Source organism: Cupressus sempervirens, chromosome 4 (assembly GCF_028749045.1).
Source record: "Cupressus sempervirens isolate cs-2001-9-10 chromosome 4, ASM2874904v1, whole genome shotgun sequence".
NCBI lineage: Eukaryota > Viridiplantae > Streptophyta > Pinopsida > Cupressales > Cupressaceae > Cupressus > Cupressus sempervirens.
Window position 1 is genome coordinate 69,441,978 of NC_143121.1, and position 22,493 is coordinate 69,464,470.

The 22,493-nt window shown below is 34.4% G+C and overlaps 1 protein-coding gene across 4 annotated transcripts in view; it reads right to left on the reverse strand.

Annotated features, from left to right (window-relative positions):
- LOC149559978 (eukaryotic translation initiation factor 3 subunit F-like) overlaps positions 1 to 22,227 on the reverse strand; it is a 30,825-nt gene extending 8,598 nt beyond the window's left edge. Inside the window, exons 1-4 of one of the 4 annotated variants that reach the window (XM_089824382.1) lie at positions 22,115 to 22,227; positions 21,009 to 21,282; positions 20,799 to 20,878; positions 20,066 to 20,295 (exon numbers count right to left, since the gene is read on the reverse strand). In XM_089824382.1, coding sequence (XP_089680508.1) covers positions 20,066 to 20,295; positions 20,799 to 20,878; positions 21,009 to 21,227 — 529 coding nt within the window. In that variant the 5' untranslated portion in view covers positions 21,228 to 21,282; positions 22,115 to 22,227. Of the gene's footprint in view, positions 1 to 20,065; positions 20,296 to 20,798; positions 20,879 to 21,008; positions 21,283 to 21,621; positions 21,806 to 21,922; positions 22,067 to 22,114 lie in introns of those variants that run through there. The other 3 variants (XM_089824380.1, XM_089824379.1, XM_089824381.1) reach the window with 3 other exon arrangements.
- Positions 22,228 to 22,493: the final 266 nt, after the last annotated feature.

A 22,493-nucleotide genomic window follows, 5' to 3' on the forward strand; every position in this document is an offset into this window, starting at 1 on the left:
AAGTTTAAGCAATAATTGATCATGTTTTTGCACAGATTTTTTGTGGGTTAAGAAGAATTGCATAATATTTCTGCACTTTTGTCTACCACGATTCGTGCTGAGCATTGAAATTCAACATCATGCAGATCATAAATCAACAGCCCTGTCAGCCTGTCTGCCATGCCAATCTCCAGTGGTACCGCTTACAAAAACCAGAAGCAATCAGCCATAAAATAACTAACTGATATAAATAACATTAAACACTGTGCTTTCTAGAAGATCTGACCCAAAAACCTTCCATCCCATGCTTATAAGAAAATCTGTGTACAAATAGTATGGCTTCCCTTTGAAACCACAAAAAAATCTGAAATAGAACACTATGGATTTATTCCTCTCCCCAGCAAACAAAATGGAGAGAAATATAGCCCTCCTTCCTATAGTGGGGAAGGGGAGGTCCTATTGGGTCATTCTTACCTGCGGCAACTGTCTGTTCGACTGGGATTAGCATTAGTACATAAATACAATGCTCTATCATCAACAACCAGAATGGGAAGGCTCCTGTAGAAGCTTGGTGCATACGAAACCTATAAATGTTTGAAATGGAGGGTTTTGTAGAGCAACCAAATAACACAGATGGGTGTGGTTAAATGAATCATGCTCTATCAGAAAGGCCCATTGCCACATTTTAGAGCAAGCAACGTGTTACGATTTATTTTGTGCAATTTCCACTTGTAACGGCTCAGGTCATTTCACATACTGCCTTCGACAAATTTATTAACACATAATGTGCAAATTGGACACTACTCGTATGTGAACCAAGGAGTACTTAATTTTCAAACAAAACTCAATTTAAACATAGAATTTGGGGAACATGGTTGCAAATATAATATAATTTTAAAATTTTAGATTTCTGAAGAGTGGAAGTTATATGTATAATTTTTTATTGCTATTAAAATTTATTATTAATCTATTTTTTTAACTTATTACTACTAACTGAATTTAAAATTCAAAAAATATAAAATAATTTCTATTAAGAAATTCAAAACAATTTTAATAATATGAATAAAAGATAATAAATTCATTTTCTTTTATAAGATAATTTTAACTTTTTGTATTTGATTTGAAAAGAAAATTCAGATTTTAAATTTATTAATTTTTATATTTTTTATTTCAAATCAAATCTTATTTTAATTTCTCGACGTTAGTGTTTAGTTTTATAACTAAAAACTATTTAATTATAATATTGAATTAATTTTTTTAAGTTACATAAATTCCTATTTTTCTCTTATAACTATTTCTGGGCAGTGATTTATATACAGATAAAGTATCCGGTTATCATTTCTGTTCAGTTGATGTTTCCTGTGGAATATGTTAGTTATCACATAATGACGATATTTCTTCTCAGTTTCGGATTTCATGGCAGACTCCAAATCTGTAAACCATTTGTAGAACTGATGATTATTGAGCAAGACTACTCCTGTAAGCCAAGAAGAAGCTTGTGATGTTTCATTCATAGACAGTATAGCCAAACTTGAATCCTTCATGACAATGTGTTCTTGAGCCAAATTCTTTGGAAGAGGTTGATTTGCAATTTAATTCACACTGTCTTATATATTCTTACTAGATTTTCTATTAAACTTTAATAATTATCCCTTTTCAAGTCTCCAACATCATAAATGGAGGCACTTAATTTTTGCCAAAAAATAGGACTCCATCAATGGCCCTTGTTGGGGACATATGCCACTTGTGGGCATAATGAGATTCCAGCTATCTCTGGAGGAGCAGACCAAGCATCTATGCTTAACATGATGCACAATGAAATTGGGTGGCCCCAAGCCCCCCAAAAATGAACACGGATTCTTTCCTCTATCAAACACCTTATTCTGATCAAGTAACACTTTGAACCTCGCTGCATTGGAGGCGTCATCCTTAAAAGCAACACTTATTTCTTCCATTTCATCAATGCATTCTCTAGTATGCATCTTACGTTTATCCTTTGAAAAGTCATCAGGTGCCCTATGATTTTTGCTGAGTGGAGGATCCTCATAGTCATGGGTTTGATCAGTCATACAAACATTTAGGTCATGGTTTTGAACATCTCCTTGCATACAAATATGCTTTGTTCCCACACTCTCGATTTTTCTTATCCTCACAAAAAGGCTTGGAGAATGGTCTATCTTCATCACATACTCTCCTTACTACGCCTTTTTGATTCTATTGCTCCTTCACATGTTTGCCGCAACTCCTACTCATACGATGAATTGAAAGATGTTTCACAATCTGAATACACTTTATGAGTTTCATCAACTTCAAAAAATCATCATTGGGCTTGCTACTATGATGCTAATGGACTTGATTTTGAGAAAAATCTTCTTCAAATAATGGATTAGAGAAGATAGAGAACTCAAACATCTTTATCTGCTTCCTCTTCAAACAATGGGTTTAGGAACATAGAAGATTCAAGTTGCCTTTGTGAGAGCTTTTATCCGGATCATCTGAGGTTTCATCAACAAGACTCAAATCTTCATTATCTCCTAGAACTTCCTCATGTTCATACATTGAATGCAGTTCTACTTTATCTTCACTATATGACTCTTGTGAATTACTATCTCCTTCATCCAGGACCCCTTGAGAATGCACTGCTTTATCAACTTGCTCACCATGGTGAATCGAGAGAAAATTTGAGCCATTTTTTTCAACATTCTTCTAATATTCCTCATCCAATAAGGCTGAAATTTCTTCCACACTAAGAGAATCCTCTTCCTCATTTTCACAATCACTATCATCTGTAGGCATATAAGTATCATCATGGGCTGATTCTCCTTTAGAATGTTCAAAATTTTCATCTCCATTTAAATCTGAAACTTACTTGAATCATATATTACTTCAGTCTTGCATTCATTTTCATCTACAACTAGTTTATTATCCATTACTTTCAGAAAGTTAAGAAACTGATGATCATATAAGAGACCTAATTCTCACATCTTGTTGAGAAGATCAAATGATGGAAGTCTATATTTTGAAGGTATTTCTTGATAGGCATTAAACATCCTTATGAAGAATTGTAATGCAGAATCTTCTTGTTTTTCTAAGTTTAAAAATGCATCCAAAGGAGATATATAACTTGAACTCTCATCCTCTTCTTCCAATATTTGAAAGAGAAGCTTCAAATCAAGATCATTTAGTGAGATTCCCAACTCACAAAATTTTCTTATCAATTCCTTGCATGGAGGCATGATGTTTGAAGGTACTTCCCGAAAAATATTCACCATCCTAATGAACAAATGTGCCGATGTCTCACCTTCATATCTTTCCAAATTGAAAAACACATCCAGGGGGTGTATGTCTACTTCCTCCATGGTGTAACATAGATCCGCTTCTCGATCATAGTACATATTCTCCATAGTACATGATCAAATTATTTCCTTCTAAGTCTTCTCCCTCAGCAGATTTATCAATTGAAGCTTTACTAAATAAAGTCGCCACCTCTTTCGAGGAATGTAGTGATTTATGATCTTTCGGGTTCTCACTTCCAGTAGAGTGCGCTTCTGAACAAATTGATAGAACTACTTTCTAATCCTGGTCTTACGAAATCTGAAACTCTAGGGAATTGCACAACACTTGTTGCGAGCAACTCTCCCAAGCAGAGTCGCCAATCTGCTAGTTCCCAAAACCGCAGATTGGAAATCCAAGAGCCTGCCACTTCTCCAGTAGGACTCCGCAATCAATTTTGGCCAATGAACGAGAATCACCTTGATTCCCTTGCACTTCAGGCTCCGCTACAACTAGGTGGGTAGACCTTCTACTCAAATCTGATCACTTGGTTTAGAGCTTTTCTAAAGAGAATTTAAGCTTTGGAGTTCTCCGGCTAGCAAGGTCCTTGAACTCCATGAAAATGAAACTAAATGCTAAGTACTTGAAATAATTGAATATTTTGTATAAAGTTTGTTAATAATGAATTTGATGCTTGTAGGAAGGAATATATAGATTTTATAACTTCAATAATAGAAAGACCAGTGCCTCTGCTCATCCGGGCAATTGAGTCAACTTCAGTGAATTTTCACGTACAACTTTATAAAGTTTTTATGCACTTGAACTGTCCACAATTTAATAATCAAGATACCACAAACCAAATATTATGCAAACTCAAATTAGTCCAGATTGAACTTTAACTCCTCTAGTAGGGAGACAAATTGGACACAAGTACGTAAACAATTTGATATTTCACAATATTTGTGATGATCGAATTTAAAATGCTAAATGGCCATGTCCATGTATCTGATATTTAAATTGTATATAGAATTCAAAAAATAATTACAAAGGACAAATTCATCTACAGTATAAATCTCCATGCCTTTGATTATAAACAAAGAATATTTATTTTATTAATAAAACAAAAAAATTGAATAAAAATAAAATAATTGAATCCATATTACAAAGTCATTATGCTCATTATCCCTTCGTACAAATAAAATATAAAATATTTCTTTATAAATTGTTTTTCTTCGAATACTGGATTGTGTCTGGGACGTGACTCTTTAGAGTCTAATCATATCTTTTAAATAAACAAACCTTTAATCATATCTTTTAAATAAACAAACCAAAGGTTTGTAATTGAATCCTATACTAACCACCAAAAATATTTCTTTATAATATTTTGATTGTTTAATTTAATGTATTCTAAATTTTATCATTTGACTTTAATATGCAACTCGGCTAATCACAATTATTGTCGTAAAACTCCTCTTGTCCTCTATATATGCAAGACTCACATTATTGCTAAAGGTATTAATCTTTTTATTAACGATATTGTTGCCCTTAGAAAAAATTATCTTATTAATTCTCCACTCTCCTATGTGGGCTCCATGAGATAAATTCGTCTATTGTTTCAATCGACTTGATGCCGGAGGCTTGTCAATACTAGAAATCATTCTAAAACCATGTCGTCTACCAAGTTACTTCCAACATCAAAGCAGGATACTCTTAATTTCTGAGTGCATTCTTCTATCGGGCTTCATATATAGCGACTTCTATATGCCGTCAATATGCCAATCACTGTGTATTATACTGTGCAATTCTGAAAACACATAATAGCGTCCTTCTCCACGATGGTCTCCTGAATATTGTCAGTTTCAATCATGTATCTTCCTTCGAAATTTTTCCTCTACTATGTCTACACACTATCCATAGCAAGCATCTGAAAGATCCGCTAATATTGAAATTCATTTCCCATGCCTAGGCTTCGTTGACATGTACATATATACACTTCCAAAGATTCACGACCCACCAGACTTATACATATACTTAGTGTAAAAAAGTGTCACTCATCGTATACATCTTCATACTAAATGTTTGTTGCCGTTAATAGTCTTATTTCCAAATCTCCCAATCCTAACAGCACTAGAGATAACTATTTCTAGGCAGTGATTTATATACAGATAAAGTATCTAGTTATTATTTTTGTTCAGTTGATGTTTCTTGTGGAATATGTTAGTAATCACATAATGACGATATTTCTTCTCTGTTTCGGATTTCATGGCAGACTCCAAATCTATAAACCATTTGTAGAACTGATGATTATTGAGCAAGACTACTCCTGTAAGCCAAGAAGAAGCTTGTGATGTTCCATTCATAGACAGTATAGCCAAACTTGAATCCTTCATGACAGTGGGTTCCTGAGCCAAATTCTTTGGAAGAGGTTGATTTGCAGTTTAATTCATACTATCTTATATATTCTTGCTAGATTTTCTATTAACCTTGAATAATTATCCCTTTTCAAGTCTCCAACATCATAAATGGAGGCACTAAATTTTTGCCAAAAAATAGGGCTCCATCACAACCAATCTATGAACAAGCAAAAGTTGTGATGGAACTCTAAATTTTGGCAAAACTAGAGTTCCAATTCCATGCTAAGGGGAGAATCTTCATGTATGACTATGTGTACGTCCTCATATTCAAACATTAATGAAATGGCAATGCTTTTTGCAATACAAGCAACCCAATGGGACAATTTGTGGAGTTTTGATGAGTATATGTTGTAAGTGTAGATTTTCTGCAAATTCTGATGAAATAATACTTATATATTACCTTCATCCATTTTAATCCTGATATAAAATCGCTCAAGGTAGTAATGCTAGAAGAGCAGACTTGAGTGTAAAATGTGTGTCTTCTATCCACATCCTTGCCTCTCCTGCATAGTGAACCCAAGGGACATGTCCTTACAAAGGACATGACCCTTCCTAGGTCAGCCCTCTATAGAACACATTTAATTTACCAAGATCGGCATCTCTATTTGTTTGTCTATTAGTGAGTTAAACTAACTACATTTAGGCAATTAAGACATTAAGAAAATGTTCCCAAATGGATTGCAATCCGCATTATAAATTAATGTATCCTAAAGGCCAATTTACTTTAAGAAATTCCATGCATTACCAGATTTGTTCAATCTGAAGAAAAGATCATTATATTATCAAAGTTACTCATAGAATTAAAATTCCCTCTTAACTTGATAATCACAATGAGAGATAACATATCTAGCACCATCAATATTGATGACTAAGCATAGCATAGATTGATACTCTAAATCTATCTGAATATTCTAAGCATGTGGTATCATTGTACACCTGATACTTTGTCATATTACTATACCTGTAATATGAGTTATCACCCAGTATTGTGATTACAGTATTGCATACACAAGATAGTATCCAGAGAGTGATTAAATTCTTCCTTTATCCAAGTTGTGATTAAAAGGGACTGACAAGCCTACATCACAATGTGATCTTAAATTCATCCAAATCTGACAGTAGTTCTCTACTGTTTAGTACATTATCTCAGAGATCATCACCTCTTAGACAATTAAAACAAATGGTGAAGCCCATATCAATCAATAGCCTAACAATAATAATTTTAACACAAAAATTATTTCATTAATAATTAAAAAATACAAAAGTATTATAATTCAACCATACCAAGTCTTTTTCTGAAGTGATCTATCTTCACTCGAGAGAGAGGTTTGGTAAGAATATTTGTTGTCTGATCTACAGTGCAAAAGTATTCTAACTTGACAATTTTCCTATCTACCACATCTCTTACATAATAGTAAGGAATTTCAATATGCTTGGATCTGTCATGGAAAACTAGATTCACAGAAAGCTTGATGGAACTCTGATTATGAATAATAGTGGGATTCATGGGTTGATCAAATAATCCCACAAGTAACTTTCTAAGCCAAACTGCTTCCCGAGAAGCCATTGCAGCTGCAATGTATTCAACTTATGTGGAACTCTATGCTACTGATGACTACTTTTTGCATATCCATGATAGCATTATTGAGCCTAAATTGAAACAGCATCCTAAAATGTTTTTCCTATCATTAACACTTCCACCCCAATCTGAGTTTGTAAATCCATGTAAGTTTAAGTCAACTTTCTTATACTTAAGCCCAAGGTTAAGAGTGCCTTGTAAGCATCTCATAATGTGTTTGATTGCAAAAAGGTGAATCTCCTTTGGCTCACACATAAACTGACTTAAGGCATTAACAACATAGCAAATACCAAGTCTTGTATTTACCAATTACATAAGAGACCCAATCATCTGTCTATAAAGAGTAGAATCTATAGAGGGTGATTCTGTTGTTGCTTTCTTAAGTTTGTGTAGATGAGTCTCCATTGGAGAAGACATCGGTCTGCAGTTCCACATTCCAAATCTCTTCAAGATGTCTAATGTATACTTTCCTTGATTAAGTATGATGTTGTTAGAGTTCTTCAATACTTCTAGTACTAGGAAGCAATGAAGAAGTCCTAAATCTTTCATATCAAATTCTTTGATTCGATCTTTTTTGCATTGATCTATAAGATGATCATCACATGTTATTAGTAAATCATCAACATATAGTATTAAAATTATCATATCATCTTTATCCCTTTTAGAATAAAGATTTGGATCAGCTTCATTCTTGGAGAATCCTAAACTGGTGAGATACTTATCAATTCTTTCATACCATGCCCTTGGAGCCTGTTCAAGCCTATAGAGAGCTTTCTTGAGCCTGCAAACAAAGACTTTAGGGTTATGAGTTTAAAATCCTTCAGGTTGATCCAAATATACCTCTTCAATAATCTTTTCATTCAAAAATGTTGTTTTCACATCCATCTAATGTACTACTTTCCATCCCTTCAATGCTGCAATAGCTAGGATTGCTCTTACAAAGGTGTATCTAGCAATAGGAGCAAAGGTTTCTTCATAATCAATTCCCTCCTGAGAGAATCCTCGGGCTACGAATCTAGTCTTATATTTTTCAATGCTACCATCAACAACATGCTTAATCTTAAATATCCACTTAGAAGAGACAACAAAATTTCCCTCAGGCCTTGGAACAATTTCCCAGGCATCATTCTTAATAATGGATTGGTATTCTTCTGTCATAGCGTCCTTCCAAGCTGTATGTTTGATAGCATCTAAAACATTTGTTCGTTTTTATTTAGATAGGACACTCATGTTTGTTGTATAGCTAGAAAATCTTTTTGGTCTTTTTCTTTCTCTGAAGGTTCTAGGTGGTGCAGCGAAGTCTTATGCTACCTCTACAATCTTAATAGCCCAAAGTGGTCTTTTCTTAGGATTTTGAGTTTCCTCTAGATTAAGATTTTGAATTTCACCTTCAATTTCTTTAATGTTCTCCCTCTAAAACTCAAGTTTATATTTCTCTTCAGAACTGGGTATATGTGAAGGATCTTCAGTTGTCAAGGATCTTTTGAATGCTAAATCTTCTTCAAGTATTACATCCCTACTAAGTTCAATGTTTTTCTGACCAAGTATGTAAATTCTATATGCTTTGGATGTTTCACTATATCCAACAAAAATACCTCTTCTGCCTGAAGGTTCAAGTTTAGTTCTTTTCTCTTTAGGAATATGAATGTAAATAGGACACCCAAATATTCTAAGATGACTGATATTTTGGTTTAAAATTAGCAAAGACTTCCTTAGGAGTTTTATCTTCGAGGTGGGAGTGAGGGCATCTGTTTTGAATATAGATAGCAGTGGATATGGCTTCTACCCAAAGATAGGATCCTTAATTTTGGTCAAGTAGCATAGCTCTTGCAGCTTCCACAATTGTCTCGTTCTTTCTTTCTGCTACCCCATTTTGCTAAGGATTGTAAGGAACAGTGCACTCCCTCTTAATCCCTACTTTACAAAAATCCTTAAACAAATCTGAAGTCTATTCCCCTCCTTTATCAGTCCTAAGAGTTTTAATTTTGTGTCCTGATAAAATTTCAGTTAAGGATTTGAAATCTTTAAATCTTTTAAGGATTTCTTCTGATTCTTTACATTTCAAGAAATAAATCCATGTATTCCTAGAGAAGTCATCCATAAAGAGTACATAGTAAAAAAATCCCCCGAAAGAAGGACCAGGCATAGGTCCACATAAATCTAAGTGGACTAATTCTAAACATTGTTAGTTTTTCTAGTGCTATTTTGAAATGGCCTCTTGGTGTTCTTACCTAGTGTACATCCTCTGCATATGCTGAATGATCTTTATTTGATTTAGGTAAACCAGTAACCATCTTCTCCATAGTCGATAAGGCTTTGAAGTTTAGGTGCCCTAAGCTTCTATGCAATACTTTGTTTATATCAACAGCTTCATGGATTAAGACTTGAATAGGTTCTATTTTTAATTCATACAAGAATCCCTTTCTTTGATCAATCAACTTTGATTTTTTAAATGACGAGTTCTTAGACTAGGTCATTACTTTACCATCCATGAATGCACCCTTATGTCCATCATTTTCAAGTGTTGTAACAAAGATTAGATTCCTCTTGATTCCTAGTACAAAGTACTCTTTTGAGATGAAAAAGAAATACTCAACTTTAGTCTCAAGGTGCAGTTCCTAATTCCTTTGACAAAATGAGTGGAATTATCACCTATGGTAACTTCGTCATTAACTTCTTCTGATATTGAGTCTAGTACTTCTTTGTATCCTATAATGTGTCGAGATGATCCACTATCAATTACCCATGCTTTGCTTGATACTTCATTTGATAGTGCTGAATACAGTACATAATTTTCAAGATCATAGTCTTCTTTTGTCTTAGTTACCTTCGAGATATTTACTTGTTAATTCATATTCTTAGGGCAGGCTGACTTATAATGTCCAAGTTTCTCACATTTGAAGCATTTGACTTTAGATATGTCCCTCTTGGATTTGTTATTGCCTTGAGGGACCTTCTTCTTAAAGTGTTTCTTCTTTCCTTTGTAGGAATTTGAATTGAGAACATGAAGTTCATCTCCAGTTTTCGATTTCAATCCTTTCTTAAGTTGCCTAGATTCTTCTTGAAGGCAGACTCCTTTAAGCTTGTTGAAGTCTAGGAGCTTGTCTCTAGTACTTACTCCTTGTGAGAATGTTTCCCATGAATCTGATAACCCATCTATAGCCATAAGTGACAACTCTTTGTCTTCAATTATGCTCCCTATACTTGCAAGTTCATCTGTTAGACTAGCCACCCTTAGGAAGTATGAATTCATAGATTCTCCCTTTTTTATTTTTATATGATTTAGTTGCCTTTTTAGTGCAAGGGTTCTAGTTGCATTGTTAACCTCATCTGCATTTAATAATGCACTCATCATATTAAATGTTGTTTGATGTTTCATTGGCATAGGTACTATTTCATTTTTAACTCCATCTAATATAATTTTCATGGCTTTCCTGTTTCCTTTAATCCAAATAGTTTTATGAGGATCAGCATCAGGTTGTTTGGATTCCTTATCAACAAACTATATTACATCATTGTCTTCAAGAGTCATCATAATTCTGAATTTCCATGCAACGAAGTGTTCTTTTCCATCAAACCTGTCTTCGAGTCTGATTGCATTGGCCATTGAAGGTAGAAGGATGTTTGCTTAGATATGTTTTAAATCTGATTATCAATTTGCAGAGCCAAGGTTCGACAACTAGGCTCTGACACCATATAGATTTTCTGCAAATTCTGATGAAATAATACTTATATATTACCTTCAACCTTGCTGGAAATGGTCCTTAGATATTCTGGACAGAATATTAAACGTTCCTGGAGAATGGTGTATAAATCTGGAAATTGTTTTAATCCTGATATAAAATCACTCAACGTAGTAATGCTAGAAGAGCGGACTTGGGTGTAAAATGTGTGTCTTCTATCCACATCCTTGCCTCTCCTTTATAGTGAACCCAAGGGACATGTCCTTACAAAGGATATGACCCTTTCTAGGTCGGCCCTCTATAAAACACATTTAATTTACCAAGATTGGCGTCTCTATTTGTTTGTCTATTAGTTAAACTAACTACATTTAGGCAGTTAATACATTACGAAAATGTTCCCAAATGAATTGTGATCTGCATCATAAATTAATGTATCCTAAAGGCCAATTCACTTAAACATGCATTACCAGATCTGTTCGATCTTAAGAAAAGATCATTATATTATCAGAGTTACTCATAGAATAAACAGCAAGTTCTTGAGGATGATTGGGAAAAAGAAAGGTGCAACTTTTTGCTCAATCTGAGTCATCTTCCAATCAGTTCTAAAGCAAATGGCAGTATCTCTTCTGGTATAAGTCTAAGTGTCAGAAGTTTATCAGGTAGAAAACTTCACATCTCTCATAGGGCGTGCAAAGTATGGAGATAGTATATACAACTGAGAAACCTTTTTCTTGAAAAGGGGGCTTCCGCTTCTGCAGATGTTGTGAGGAATCTTAATGCTTAAAGAGAACGTGGTCTTTTCTTTCATGGTGATAACAACTTTCAAAACATTCATTGAGGTATTGATGGCAAAGAAAGCAGCGAAGTATACAGAACACGCCTGAAGCAATATATTAGATGATGAAAAGAGGAGCAATTAAGATTTGCATAAATTGAAACATTGTCTACTGTATATTGATGTGTTAAGTATGTTGCTGTAGCATTTATGCTAGCAGAGATTTATTAGAAAGAAGCCACCAAACATCAGACATAAAGACCACTTGAAGAAACACCTTAATGGTTTCCACTTGTCACATCATCATTGAGAGTATACAAAGTTAGGATTCATCAGCAAGAGTATACATACAGCGATTGGAATAAAACAACAGTAGTATGCAAATAGAGATATTAATGTATCAGACAAATTATACAGTCACACACGTGTTCAACATAAAAAGAAACCAAGAATAATGGCACAGACATGTATTGCTATCAAGACATCAGAGTTCATAACTTTAATAAAAGAACAATATCAAAGTATATGCATGGGATAGCTGACAGGAAACCTGACGTGTTTGCTTTTAGAGTGTTGTTGGTGGAAACTGTGTCTGGTAGGAAGTCTTTTGATGCTTCAGAACAAAACATTTTAATTTGGGCAAAACAATTGTTAGAGTCCGGAAACAACATATCAAAGGTTTGACTTTCAGTATAATACCATTGAAATGAAGAGGGTGCTTTTCCCAGCATCCCTGCACATAAGGCATTTAGCAAAATCCGGAGGCCATCCATGAGCGAGGCTCTAAAATTGTTGACTGATGGAGAAAAAAGGAAGTACAGCAAGCATGGATGAGCATAGCATAAAGAAAACTGCATAAGGGAGAGCTCAAACTAACCAACATCAAATGAGGTATTGACGGCTTAAAAGAAATATGACAGCATCAATAAAAATCAATAACATATGTGAAAGATTCTAGAAGCGTGTCCGAGCCAAACATCTCATCTGTTGACAAGAAGCCATCGTGAATCCACTACACAGAAAGGAACAATAAGATGCCGAAAATCACAGTGGACAAGTTTGAAACACAACAAAGGCATGAATAATTGAAGAGGGTAGAAGTAATCATGTGCAATAAAGATAACTGGCAGAAGATAGAGCAGAAAAATAAGATAGGACCTGACAATTACAAAGATGATGTCTTCAGCAAATATAAATTCAAAAATTTAGTTACTGTCAATCAATATGAAAGCAAATCTAAGTTGCACAGGTACCTTCCCACCACCCCCCCCCCCCGGCCCAGACCTGCAGAAGTTTGAACCGGTTAGAAGTTCAGGTCCAGTTTGAACCCGGGTGAACCAAGTTCGAACCCAGTGCGAACCACATGCTTTTTAGGCCCTGTGGACAGCAAATAAGTGTTTTTTTTGCAAAATTTATTAGTTGTTGACATCCACAACTTTAAAAGTTTGTTATGAAATGCTTTTGATGACCTCTCATTGTCATATGGCCTCTCATTGTCATATTTTGTGGCCTCTCATTGTCATTTTTTTAAAAATTTGATACCAACAGCATTGTTGCTGCTGCTGCTCCCATTGGCCTTAGCTCTATTGCTAAGTCAACTAATGCCAGAGAAGAAGAAAATGAAGAAGGAGAAGAAGATGAATATGAAGAAGAAGACAAAGATTGAAGAACTTAGAATATTAATAGATTTTTATTCCATTAGTTGAACAATGAATGTGAAACAATGATACTTGAACTTGATGCTACAATTTATTTTTAATGTTTTCAATCTTTGATATTGAACTATATGATGGTATGAGCACTATGACTATATGATGGTAAGATCACTATGATTACAAGTTTATGGTGTTTTTGTTATTTAAATGTGTTTATGCTATTATGCTACATTCTTATTTTAACTCATACTTCATAAATATGTATATATACATATATTTTTTATAATTTTTATATGTTTTGTACTAATGAACCCAAACCCCTTTCCAAAATTTTGACGAACTTGCGAACCGGTTCTCGAACTTCGAACTTGGAACCGAACCCGAACCGGTGACTTAGAAGCAAATCCATTGAATATATGAAAGTCTTCAAGGGCAATATTTGACAGCGATAAATTACATAGGGCAATAGCTATTTTATGTATTCATGTGAAAGCTTGCCAACATCTAAAAGAAAATAGCATGAGAGATAGAGATGGCGTGTTTCTTCCCAGCAAAGAGAAGACACCCAGTCAATAGTGAAAGGGATATAGTCAATGAAGTTAAGAAAATACAACGATCCAGTCAGCATTTAAAACTTTGCATCCACATCTTCTTCCAATGACGTTAGAAGCATATGCGGAAGATTAAAATGTGAAACCCAATAATGAAAGAAGGCATTATGTGTGTAGATGAATGATCCCTCAACCTACAAAAAAGTCGCAAGCTTGATAAAATCAACTAATAATTATGGATGAAATGATTAGTAAAAGAATCTCGCGAAGAGTGACTACGATTAAGAGGAGTAATTTATTTTCAAAGGGGGATGGGACTTCTCATTTTTTTAAAGTCACACTTATTGAATGTGAAAATATATAAATAATAATAAGTAAAAAAGGTTTGAAAGACATATTCGACATTGACAAGCAATTACAAGAAAGAAATACATTCATTTTGTATGTAAGGAGCATAATATGACTTTTGCAATTTTAAATTGAAATATTATATTTCAATGATTTATAAAAGTCTAATGTCTTTTTTATTATTTAATGGCATGGAGAATTAAACTGCACTTGATTAGTCCTTTATAGTCATTTTTTAAAATCCTGTATACAATTTAAATATCAGATAAGTGGACAAGGTCATCTATGACATTATGAACTTGTTCATTGCAGATATTGTGAAATATTTAATTGTTTTTTAATCTATATCGAATCTATCTCCCCGATCTTAGGAGTTAAAACGCAATCTAGACTAATTTAGAATTGTGTATATATATATTTGATCCATCGTGTCTTGATTATTAAACTATTTATAGTTTATGTGCATAGAACATTATAAAGTTGCACATTATAATCTTCATTGTAGTTGACTCTATTACCCAAATAAGCTAAAACATTGGTCTTTTATCATTGAAGTATTGGATTTAAACTTGAACTCTATAAATCTATAACTTCCTCCTTACAAACCTCAAATCCATTATTAAAAACATTATACAAAAGATCCAACCATTTTGAACACTCAGCATTCAGTCTCATTTTGATCGAGTTCAAGGACTTTGCCAACTAAAGAACTCACCAAAGCCTAAATTCCGCTATAGAAATGCCTTGAATAGGGCAATTAGCGTTTGAGGTGAAGGTCTACCTGCCTAGAGGTAGCGGAGCCTAAAGTGCAGAAAAATCAAGGTGATTCTTGTTCGTTGGCCAGAATTGATTGGGGAATCCTATCGGAGAATTGGCAAGCTCTTGGATCTCCAATCTGTGGTTTTGAAAACCAACAAGTTGAATCAAAGAATCTATCAACTAGCAAAGATGAATTCAACAAAGTGAACAAACAAGCAATCAAATCATCAATTCACATCTTGGAATGAAAAAACAATCATCAAGTAACTATCAAATCAATCATCTCCCTATCAAACCCACATTAACTCATTCAATCACTGAAAGAAGGGATCCAGACATAATAAAAGAAGAGTGGACTGTAAATTCAGACCTACAATCTAGGTATGAATATTGTGTGGCACATATATTACACTAAAAATCTAGTTGCGATTCTGTATTGAAAAATATATAGAATTCTAGATTATGATATTATGAGATTATTCATATGGTGATAAATAAACAGACGTGTATGGGCAACCTACATTATTCTGATATAATTTATTGTTGCTTGCATTGTCAATGAAGGGACCTTTTATCATACAATTTGTTGTGTCAAATACTATATGTACTTTCAGGCTGGTGTTATCAGCCATGGCAGGGATAATAAGGGGATCACATATTGGGGGAAGCGGTGATGAAGTCACATTGTAAGCACACCATCTCATACTATATGGCTAAGGAGTCCCATGGAGCCAAAGGGGGATGAAAAGATCACCTTTGGGCTCACGAAGGAAGGACTATCTGGACCATTGTGAATGTTCCTAATAATCTTTTATCATAGTGAATTAACTCATGGAAATGCTCAATCATTGAAGGTAAGATAGAAAAAACTCATAGTGAATTAACTCATGGAAATGCTCAATCATTGAAGGTAAGATAGAAATAACAAGATTGAGGGAAATGTTGGTAGGACATTACACTATGTATGCCACCTCGTAGGAATGTCATGAGTCACCTGAGGTCAGTAGGAATGATTCATCAGCAAATGACATAATTTTAGAGAGAAGCGAATGGCCAGCTATGAAGATTTTAATATTATCTGGGGCCAGTCAAAGCTTTCCAATAGATAAGGTTTGACGATAGAATGCTATCAGAATTAAAGCTATCGAAAGAGAAAACAAAAGGAAAAGTCTATGTTCATTGGGTTGTATATTTGGTTGCTCGGCCTCAATGAGCACTGCAGTTTCCTTAATAATATTGTGTATTATCAGGAGCTCATATGTCTACACAAAGTATAGAAAGAATGGTTAATTTTCATCGGTGCTTTGATGGTGTATGTATGTCCATGTTGGAGGAGGTTGGCGCCAGTTGTAACAAAATACAACTGCCCAGTCTGCAGTTTGCCAACCAACTGGGCTTCAAAAATGATGAAGCTTTAATTCTGATAGCAAACGCACAGCCTCACAGGATGAACAACATTGTCTGGACTCTGAAGCATTCACAGCACATGCACAGCTTCACAGGACAAACTCCATTGTCTGGAACATTGACGACAGATGCACAGCCTCACAGATATGTTCAAATAATTAAAATATCTTTAATAATATAATTAAAAAATATTTAAAACTTTTACAAATATCTTAAGGAAAGGAAGAGACTAGATGCAGTTGTTTAAAACTTTCCAGTTTAAAAATATATATTTAATACTTTTACAAATATCTTAAGGAAAGGAAGAGACTAGATGCCGTTGTTTAAAACTATCTTTAAAACTGGGATTGGAAGTGTGGAGGATTTTTTCCATACTTATAATATTGGATTGGATTCATCAATAAATAGGTTTTTATTCTCTTCTCTTTTTTAAGATTGTTTGGAGCAGACTCAGCATATGGGTGTATGGACTTATTTGTTCCAGCATAATTTTACACGTTTTTAAAAATCCAATGTCATGTACAGATGAACTCAAACCAACCCCAAAAAAAATTGGACGAATTTCGAACCTGCATCCATACCAAAATCTGAACCGTCAACTTAGGTCTCGGAAATAAAATGGCATGTGATTTTCAACTGTACTTTTATTATAGCCTTCCCAATAAAGGTTTTAGGCACACCATAAATGAACCACCTGCTAATATAAGGCTTTATAATATCATCTGCCAATGGATGTATGCAGCACAAAAAAACTTCTAATACATGAGCGTTTAAGTACCTATAAAAACAGATTAGCATATTCTGTAACTCTGGTCTGATGAAATCTCTCACAATACCAACAGGATGGTAGCTAAGCTCTGATACCAATTGTAATGTCACCTACTGGGACTTTAAATTAATTATATCTCAATTTGTTCCTTGCAGAAATATTTCATATCCCTCTACTGGAAGGTTATATTCCATATGTATATTTTTCCATTCTAAGAGTTATGTCTTTGCACAATTTATTATATTATATAAATATATTAAGAATAACATTATATTATATTAATAATATTAGCTTATATCAATAATATTATTTTTTAACATTGTTGATATTATTTTTTTAACATTATTGCATAATATATTTACTTTAAATATTATTTTATGTTATATTTAGTAGTAATATATTATGCAATATTATAGAATGATTATAATAAATTATAATTATATTATTATTACTTTAGTGATTTATTATTTCCCCCCCTCCCAAACCTTAGAGTATCCCACCGAGTACTCACATACCCAAGTACCCCCACCTCTATCATTTGGCAACTTGGATTTTTATTTGATTTTTTATTTTTGAATGTTACTATTGGGCATGTAATATGTTACTATGTTGAATGGTCAATGGTTCTAGTTCATGTTGCAATTTTTCTATGTTCAAGTATTTTAATTTGGTATATTTTACTAAAACATCATTTCATGTTCTATATGTATACTATACAACATACAACACCACTCTCTGCCTAGTCCTCCAATTGTCGCCATCCCTTGGTTGTACCCCCACCATCCCAAAAATCAAGCCCATTTTTATTTGATTTTTTTATTTTTGAATGTTACTATTGGGCATGTAATATGTTACCATGTTGAATGGTCAATGGTTCTAGTTCATGTTGCAATTTTTCTATGTTCAAGTATTTTAATTTGGTATATTTTACTAAAACATCATTTCATGTTCTATATGTATACTATACAACATACAACACCACACCCTGTCTAGTCCTCCAATTGTTGCCATCCCTTCATTGTCCCCCCACCATCCCAAAAATGAAGCCCATTTTCCCCTCATCCCAATGTCTCGCCGTCTTGGCATACCCCAGTACTGGTGTTACATTGTTATTTATCTATATTATATGGTACTAATATTGACAGGTTTATCACAAAGAAGCCAATTAATGTGCACAACTTTATTTCGATGCATTTATAATCTGCTGCTAACAGTAGATTAAACCCCATAATCTATATGACATTATTCATATGCCTATTGATTTCAACAATCTATCTTAAGTTCTACTTGCAATAATTTTCTTCCTTACCGAGCACCTTACCGTTTTCTAAATGAATGGGGTGTTTTGTGTTGAAAGAATGCTTAACAAGATCAGATTTCAAATGCATTCATATGTAACGTCATCATTATGTTCTTTATTTCTAATGGCAATAAAACAGCTTGATCCAATGTTGAAGGTGTCATGAACAATCAATTCTAAAGACACCTAACTCACGAGTGGTTCACCCTAGACTCTAATCCTTCATCAAAAGGATCGCAATCCTCATCTTCTAGTGGCTTATGCATTTCACTGTTGCCATTTTTTAATTTTTATCTAATATTTTTTAGATCTAATCTGAGATTTCCTTCAACATAAGTTTGTGAAAGAATTGCACTGTGATAAAAATCACTCATTTTCTAAAATTTGATGGTTTCATTTCAATCAAGTGTTCCCAAAAACAACATATTGACCTTTATCTTAAATCTTTGCACATGTTATCATCACCATGACCAAAGAGCAAGTGTACTACAAACTATTGCTGCACTAAAATTTCAAGTCTCTATTGTGTCATGTGCCAACTCCCTAAAGCTGACTTGCCTTTTTGAAATAAAAATAAAGAATTGAAAAAAATGATTATGAATACTTCTTTTTTAAAAAGACTACCTAAAGAAATTTGAAGTTTTTGCTTTGGTGTCAAGTTGACGATTGGCTCACACCTAGCAGTTAAGACAATGTTGCACTAACAGGGCAAAACCACTGAAAGTGCATAAGCGATCAAACGAAAACCTTATGCTGTGCAGTTTACGATTGCAGGAGATTGAAATATTAGCAGGCAATCCAGCGGGCAGTATGCATCAGGCATACATACTTCAGCTGGAACATATTAATCTCAGATACAAATCAGCCAGGTGAATCAAGCATTGGACCATTGGCCATCGACATCGATTTCATACAGAGCAGTTGCAACACCACTACAGTAGTGGAAGGCATCCATCTTCAGGCAGCCATTAATCTGAACCCTAGTGTAACAGGTGGCCAGAACAGTAGTGGACCCATCCCACGAGTCACAATCCAGCAAAAACTGGATCCAGCATTCGAACCCACCAAACATCGATGTTAGGATGCTGGATACGAAGTAGTACCTGCCACAGTAAGCTAAAACCACCACACACTTAGCTGTTTGTCTATTGACATCAGAAAAGTGACATTCAAACTGAAAAGACAGTCGATCCACTATCATAAGCTAGCTGAACTAAAGGAAGGGATAAGGAGACTAATTTCAGACAGACTTATTTGGCCTTGTATCCAAATATACAGAGCAGCTAATCTCGGGTGCATATGGTATCATAATCACTACCTTAAATCTGTAATTTTGAGAACAAAAACTGAATTAAATTAATGAGTGCATTTTGTTCATTTTACCGAGCCAAATATCAAATCTGAGTTCCTTGTCATGGATCTCCAATTATAATGATGTTATTACATACACACACTATAGAGTTCAATTGTCAACTACAAGAAAAAAGTTATAATCATAAGAAAGGACAGTCTCATAGGTCCATAGTTAAAATGAGAAATAGACAGCAAAGTAGAGGACTTTCAAGTCACATACACCCAACTCGTTCAGCTTCAATCATTCGAAGATCCAGAGGGATTTCATGGAATTGTGCTGCTAGTTGTCGGTCTCCAAGAGACAAGATGGTTGAAACATAAGCTCTGATGCTTGCTTCAGGATTTTCAAATCTTGTATCCACAGTCAAATGGACTGGATTTGTAACTTCCCTTGCATAGAAATCCTGAATCAAGGCACTGCTGCCACTTACTCCTGAACCTGTAGAATACCTGCACAATTCCACATCTATTGTCTTAAGGATATACCCATATAGCTTAAGGCAAACAGATTTCAACTATCTATATAGACATCATTTTACCAAAATCTTTATTATTTTATTGCAAAACTCTAAAATCTGAATCATCAATCAAGCGAATAAAAGCTGACTCCATCATTTCTCAGATACCCAAAGGCAAACTCAGAGCATATTGCAAAAAGGCAAACTCAGAGCATATTGCAAAAGTCAACAGAATTCAATAAAAGCTCCATTCATATTCATAACAACTTGTTGAAATGACTAATTCCTAGTCTCCTCGGCACTAAATAGGTCAAACAATATTCAAGTTATAGGCTTATAGATTATCTTCTTGTCATTTCAGGCACTGTTGTTATATGTGTGACCAATTGCTCATCCCCCACATGTTGAACAAAATAACTGATATTTAATAGCCAAAAGCATCAAAAATAATATGTAACAAAAGTTAGAGAACATTAAAAAGTGTGAGAGAATCACCATCCAACAATAACTTCTTTTGGATTCACTCGCTGATGCAACTCATACATGTTACGATGATAATCGATATCCACTGCAACCTGCAAGCCCAAAAGAAAGTTGCACGTGAAAGTAGCATATAATTTTGATATGCCAAATATAACCTACAAACTCTAATTCATGTGTAAGCATTGGAGATGAACATAGTGAAGATTAGTTTCAAAGATATACCTGGTCTGAAGATTCATTGTGTGGGACACAGTATGAATTGCGAATGTCGACAGTTCCATCAGAGGAAACAGAGCCCAAAAGAGTGCCAATCACACGATCCGCCTGGTCATTCCGGCGAACATATGAATCACAAATGTTAAACAGAACTGTTGGATGAAGCTTGGCAGTTAAACTTGTTGAAGCCAATGGTATCTGCAAAACCGTTTGCCCAGCTGCCATTGCTACTGCTCTTCAGCTACCTTTTTCCGTTTGCAAGAAATGGCTCGGCTGATGCCTATCACAGAGTAATTTCAATGAGAACTAAAGGTTAGGGTTTAGAATAATTAAGATTTATGAGCTAATGCAGAAAAGGGAACACTCGGGTAATTTAAGGATAGCCCGTTGAGGCTTTCGGGTCCGGGAGCAACACCCAGATTTAAAATCCATTGCAAATATGCATGATTGTAGGGGGAAAAGACCTGGACGAATTTAAACAGGAAAAGAAAAAGAAAAATACTATTCCAACTGAAAATACAAAAACATAAAGAACAGTGAACCCCCTGTTGCGTGTAAATTAAGATTTAAAGCATATCAATTTGAGTTTACTAAAAATGGAATTTTAATGTTACGGCACCTTCAATGTTCAAACCTCACAATGACTACATAAAAGCTCCAAACATAAACAACTTGAAAACCTCTTTCAGATCGCATTAATAAATACAGAAAAAGTTAAACATATTGCAAAAGATCCTCAGAATTTATTTTTTTTAAACTGAACTAATTTTGAAAGAAAAAGGAAAAGAACAACACTATTCCAACCGAAAATGTAGAAACATGAAAAACAGTTAAACCCTTGATACAAGTAAAAGAACAATTTAACGCGTATCTATTTGAATTTAGCAATAGTGGAGTTTTAGAATGTCAAGTAATGGCACCTTCAATTTCTGAGTTCAAACTGCACAATGTCTACATAAAATAGATCGCATTGCAGCTTGTAGAAAGGACATACTTGAACTAAAATGCTACGTAATTTTACTCAGAAGAACAAAAACTCTATTTCTCCGTATAGTTTTTTCCCCAGACGAAAAGACTGCAACATTGATAATTTGAGGTTTTCTGGACCCTACCTGTGATTAGGGCTTACGTGTTGATAATAATAATGTCATGGAGGGTAAAAAATTTGATCGTCACAAAGAAAATTACAAATTCATTGTAATCCGTTTATACAGTCTTAGAATGCAAATACGTTTGAAATGGGAAGTTTTTTTTTATTTTATTTTTTTGGATGGAGGGTTCAAACCTGCGAGTAGCCCAGCGCAAGGCTTGCGAGCTACCAACCAGCGAAGGCCACCACTTGAAGATTTAGAAACCTGATATGGGCCCACGCGTCGTTGAAACCTTCGTCAAAATCACTCGAAACATGATCTCCACCTCATCCCTTATGGTGTCAGAGCCTTGCACTTACCAAAACTTGATCTTTTGTGGACTCTTTGTGAGTCATTCAAC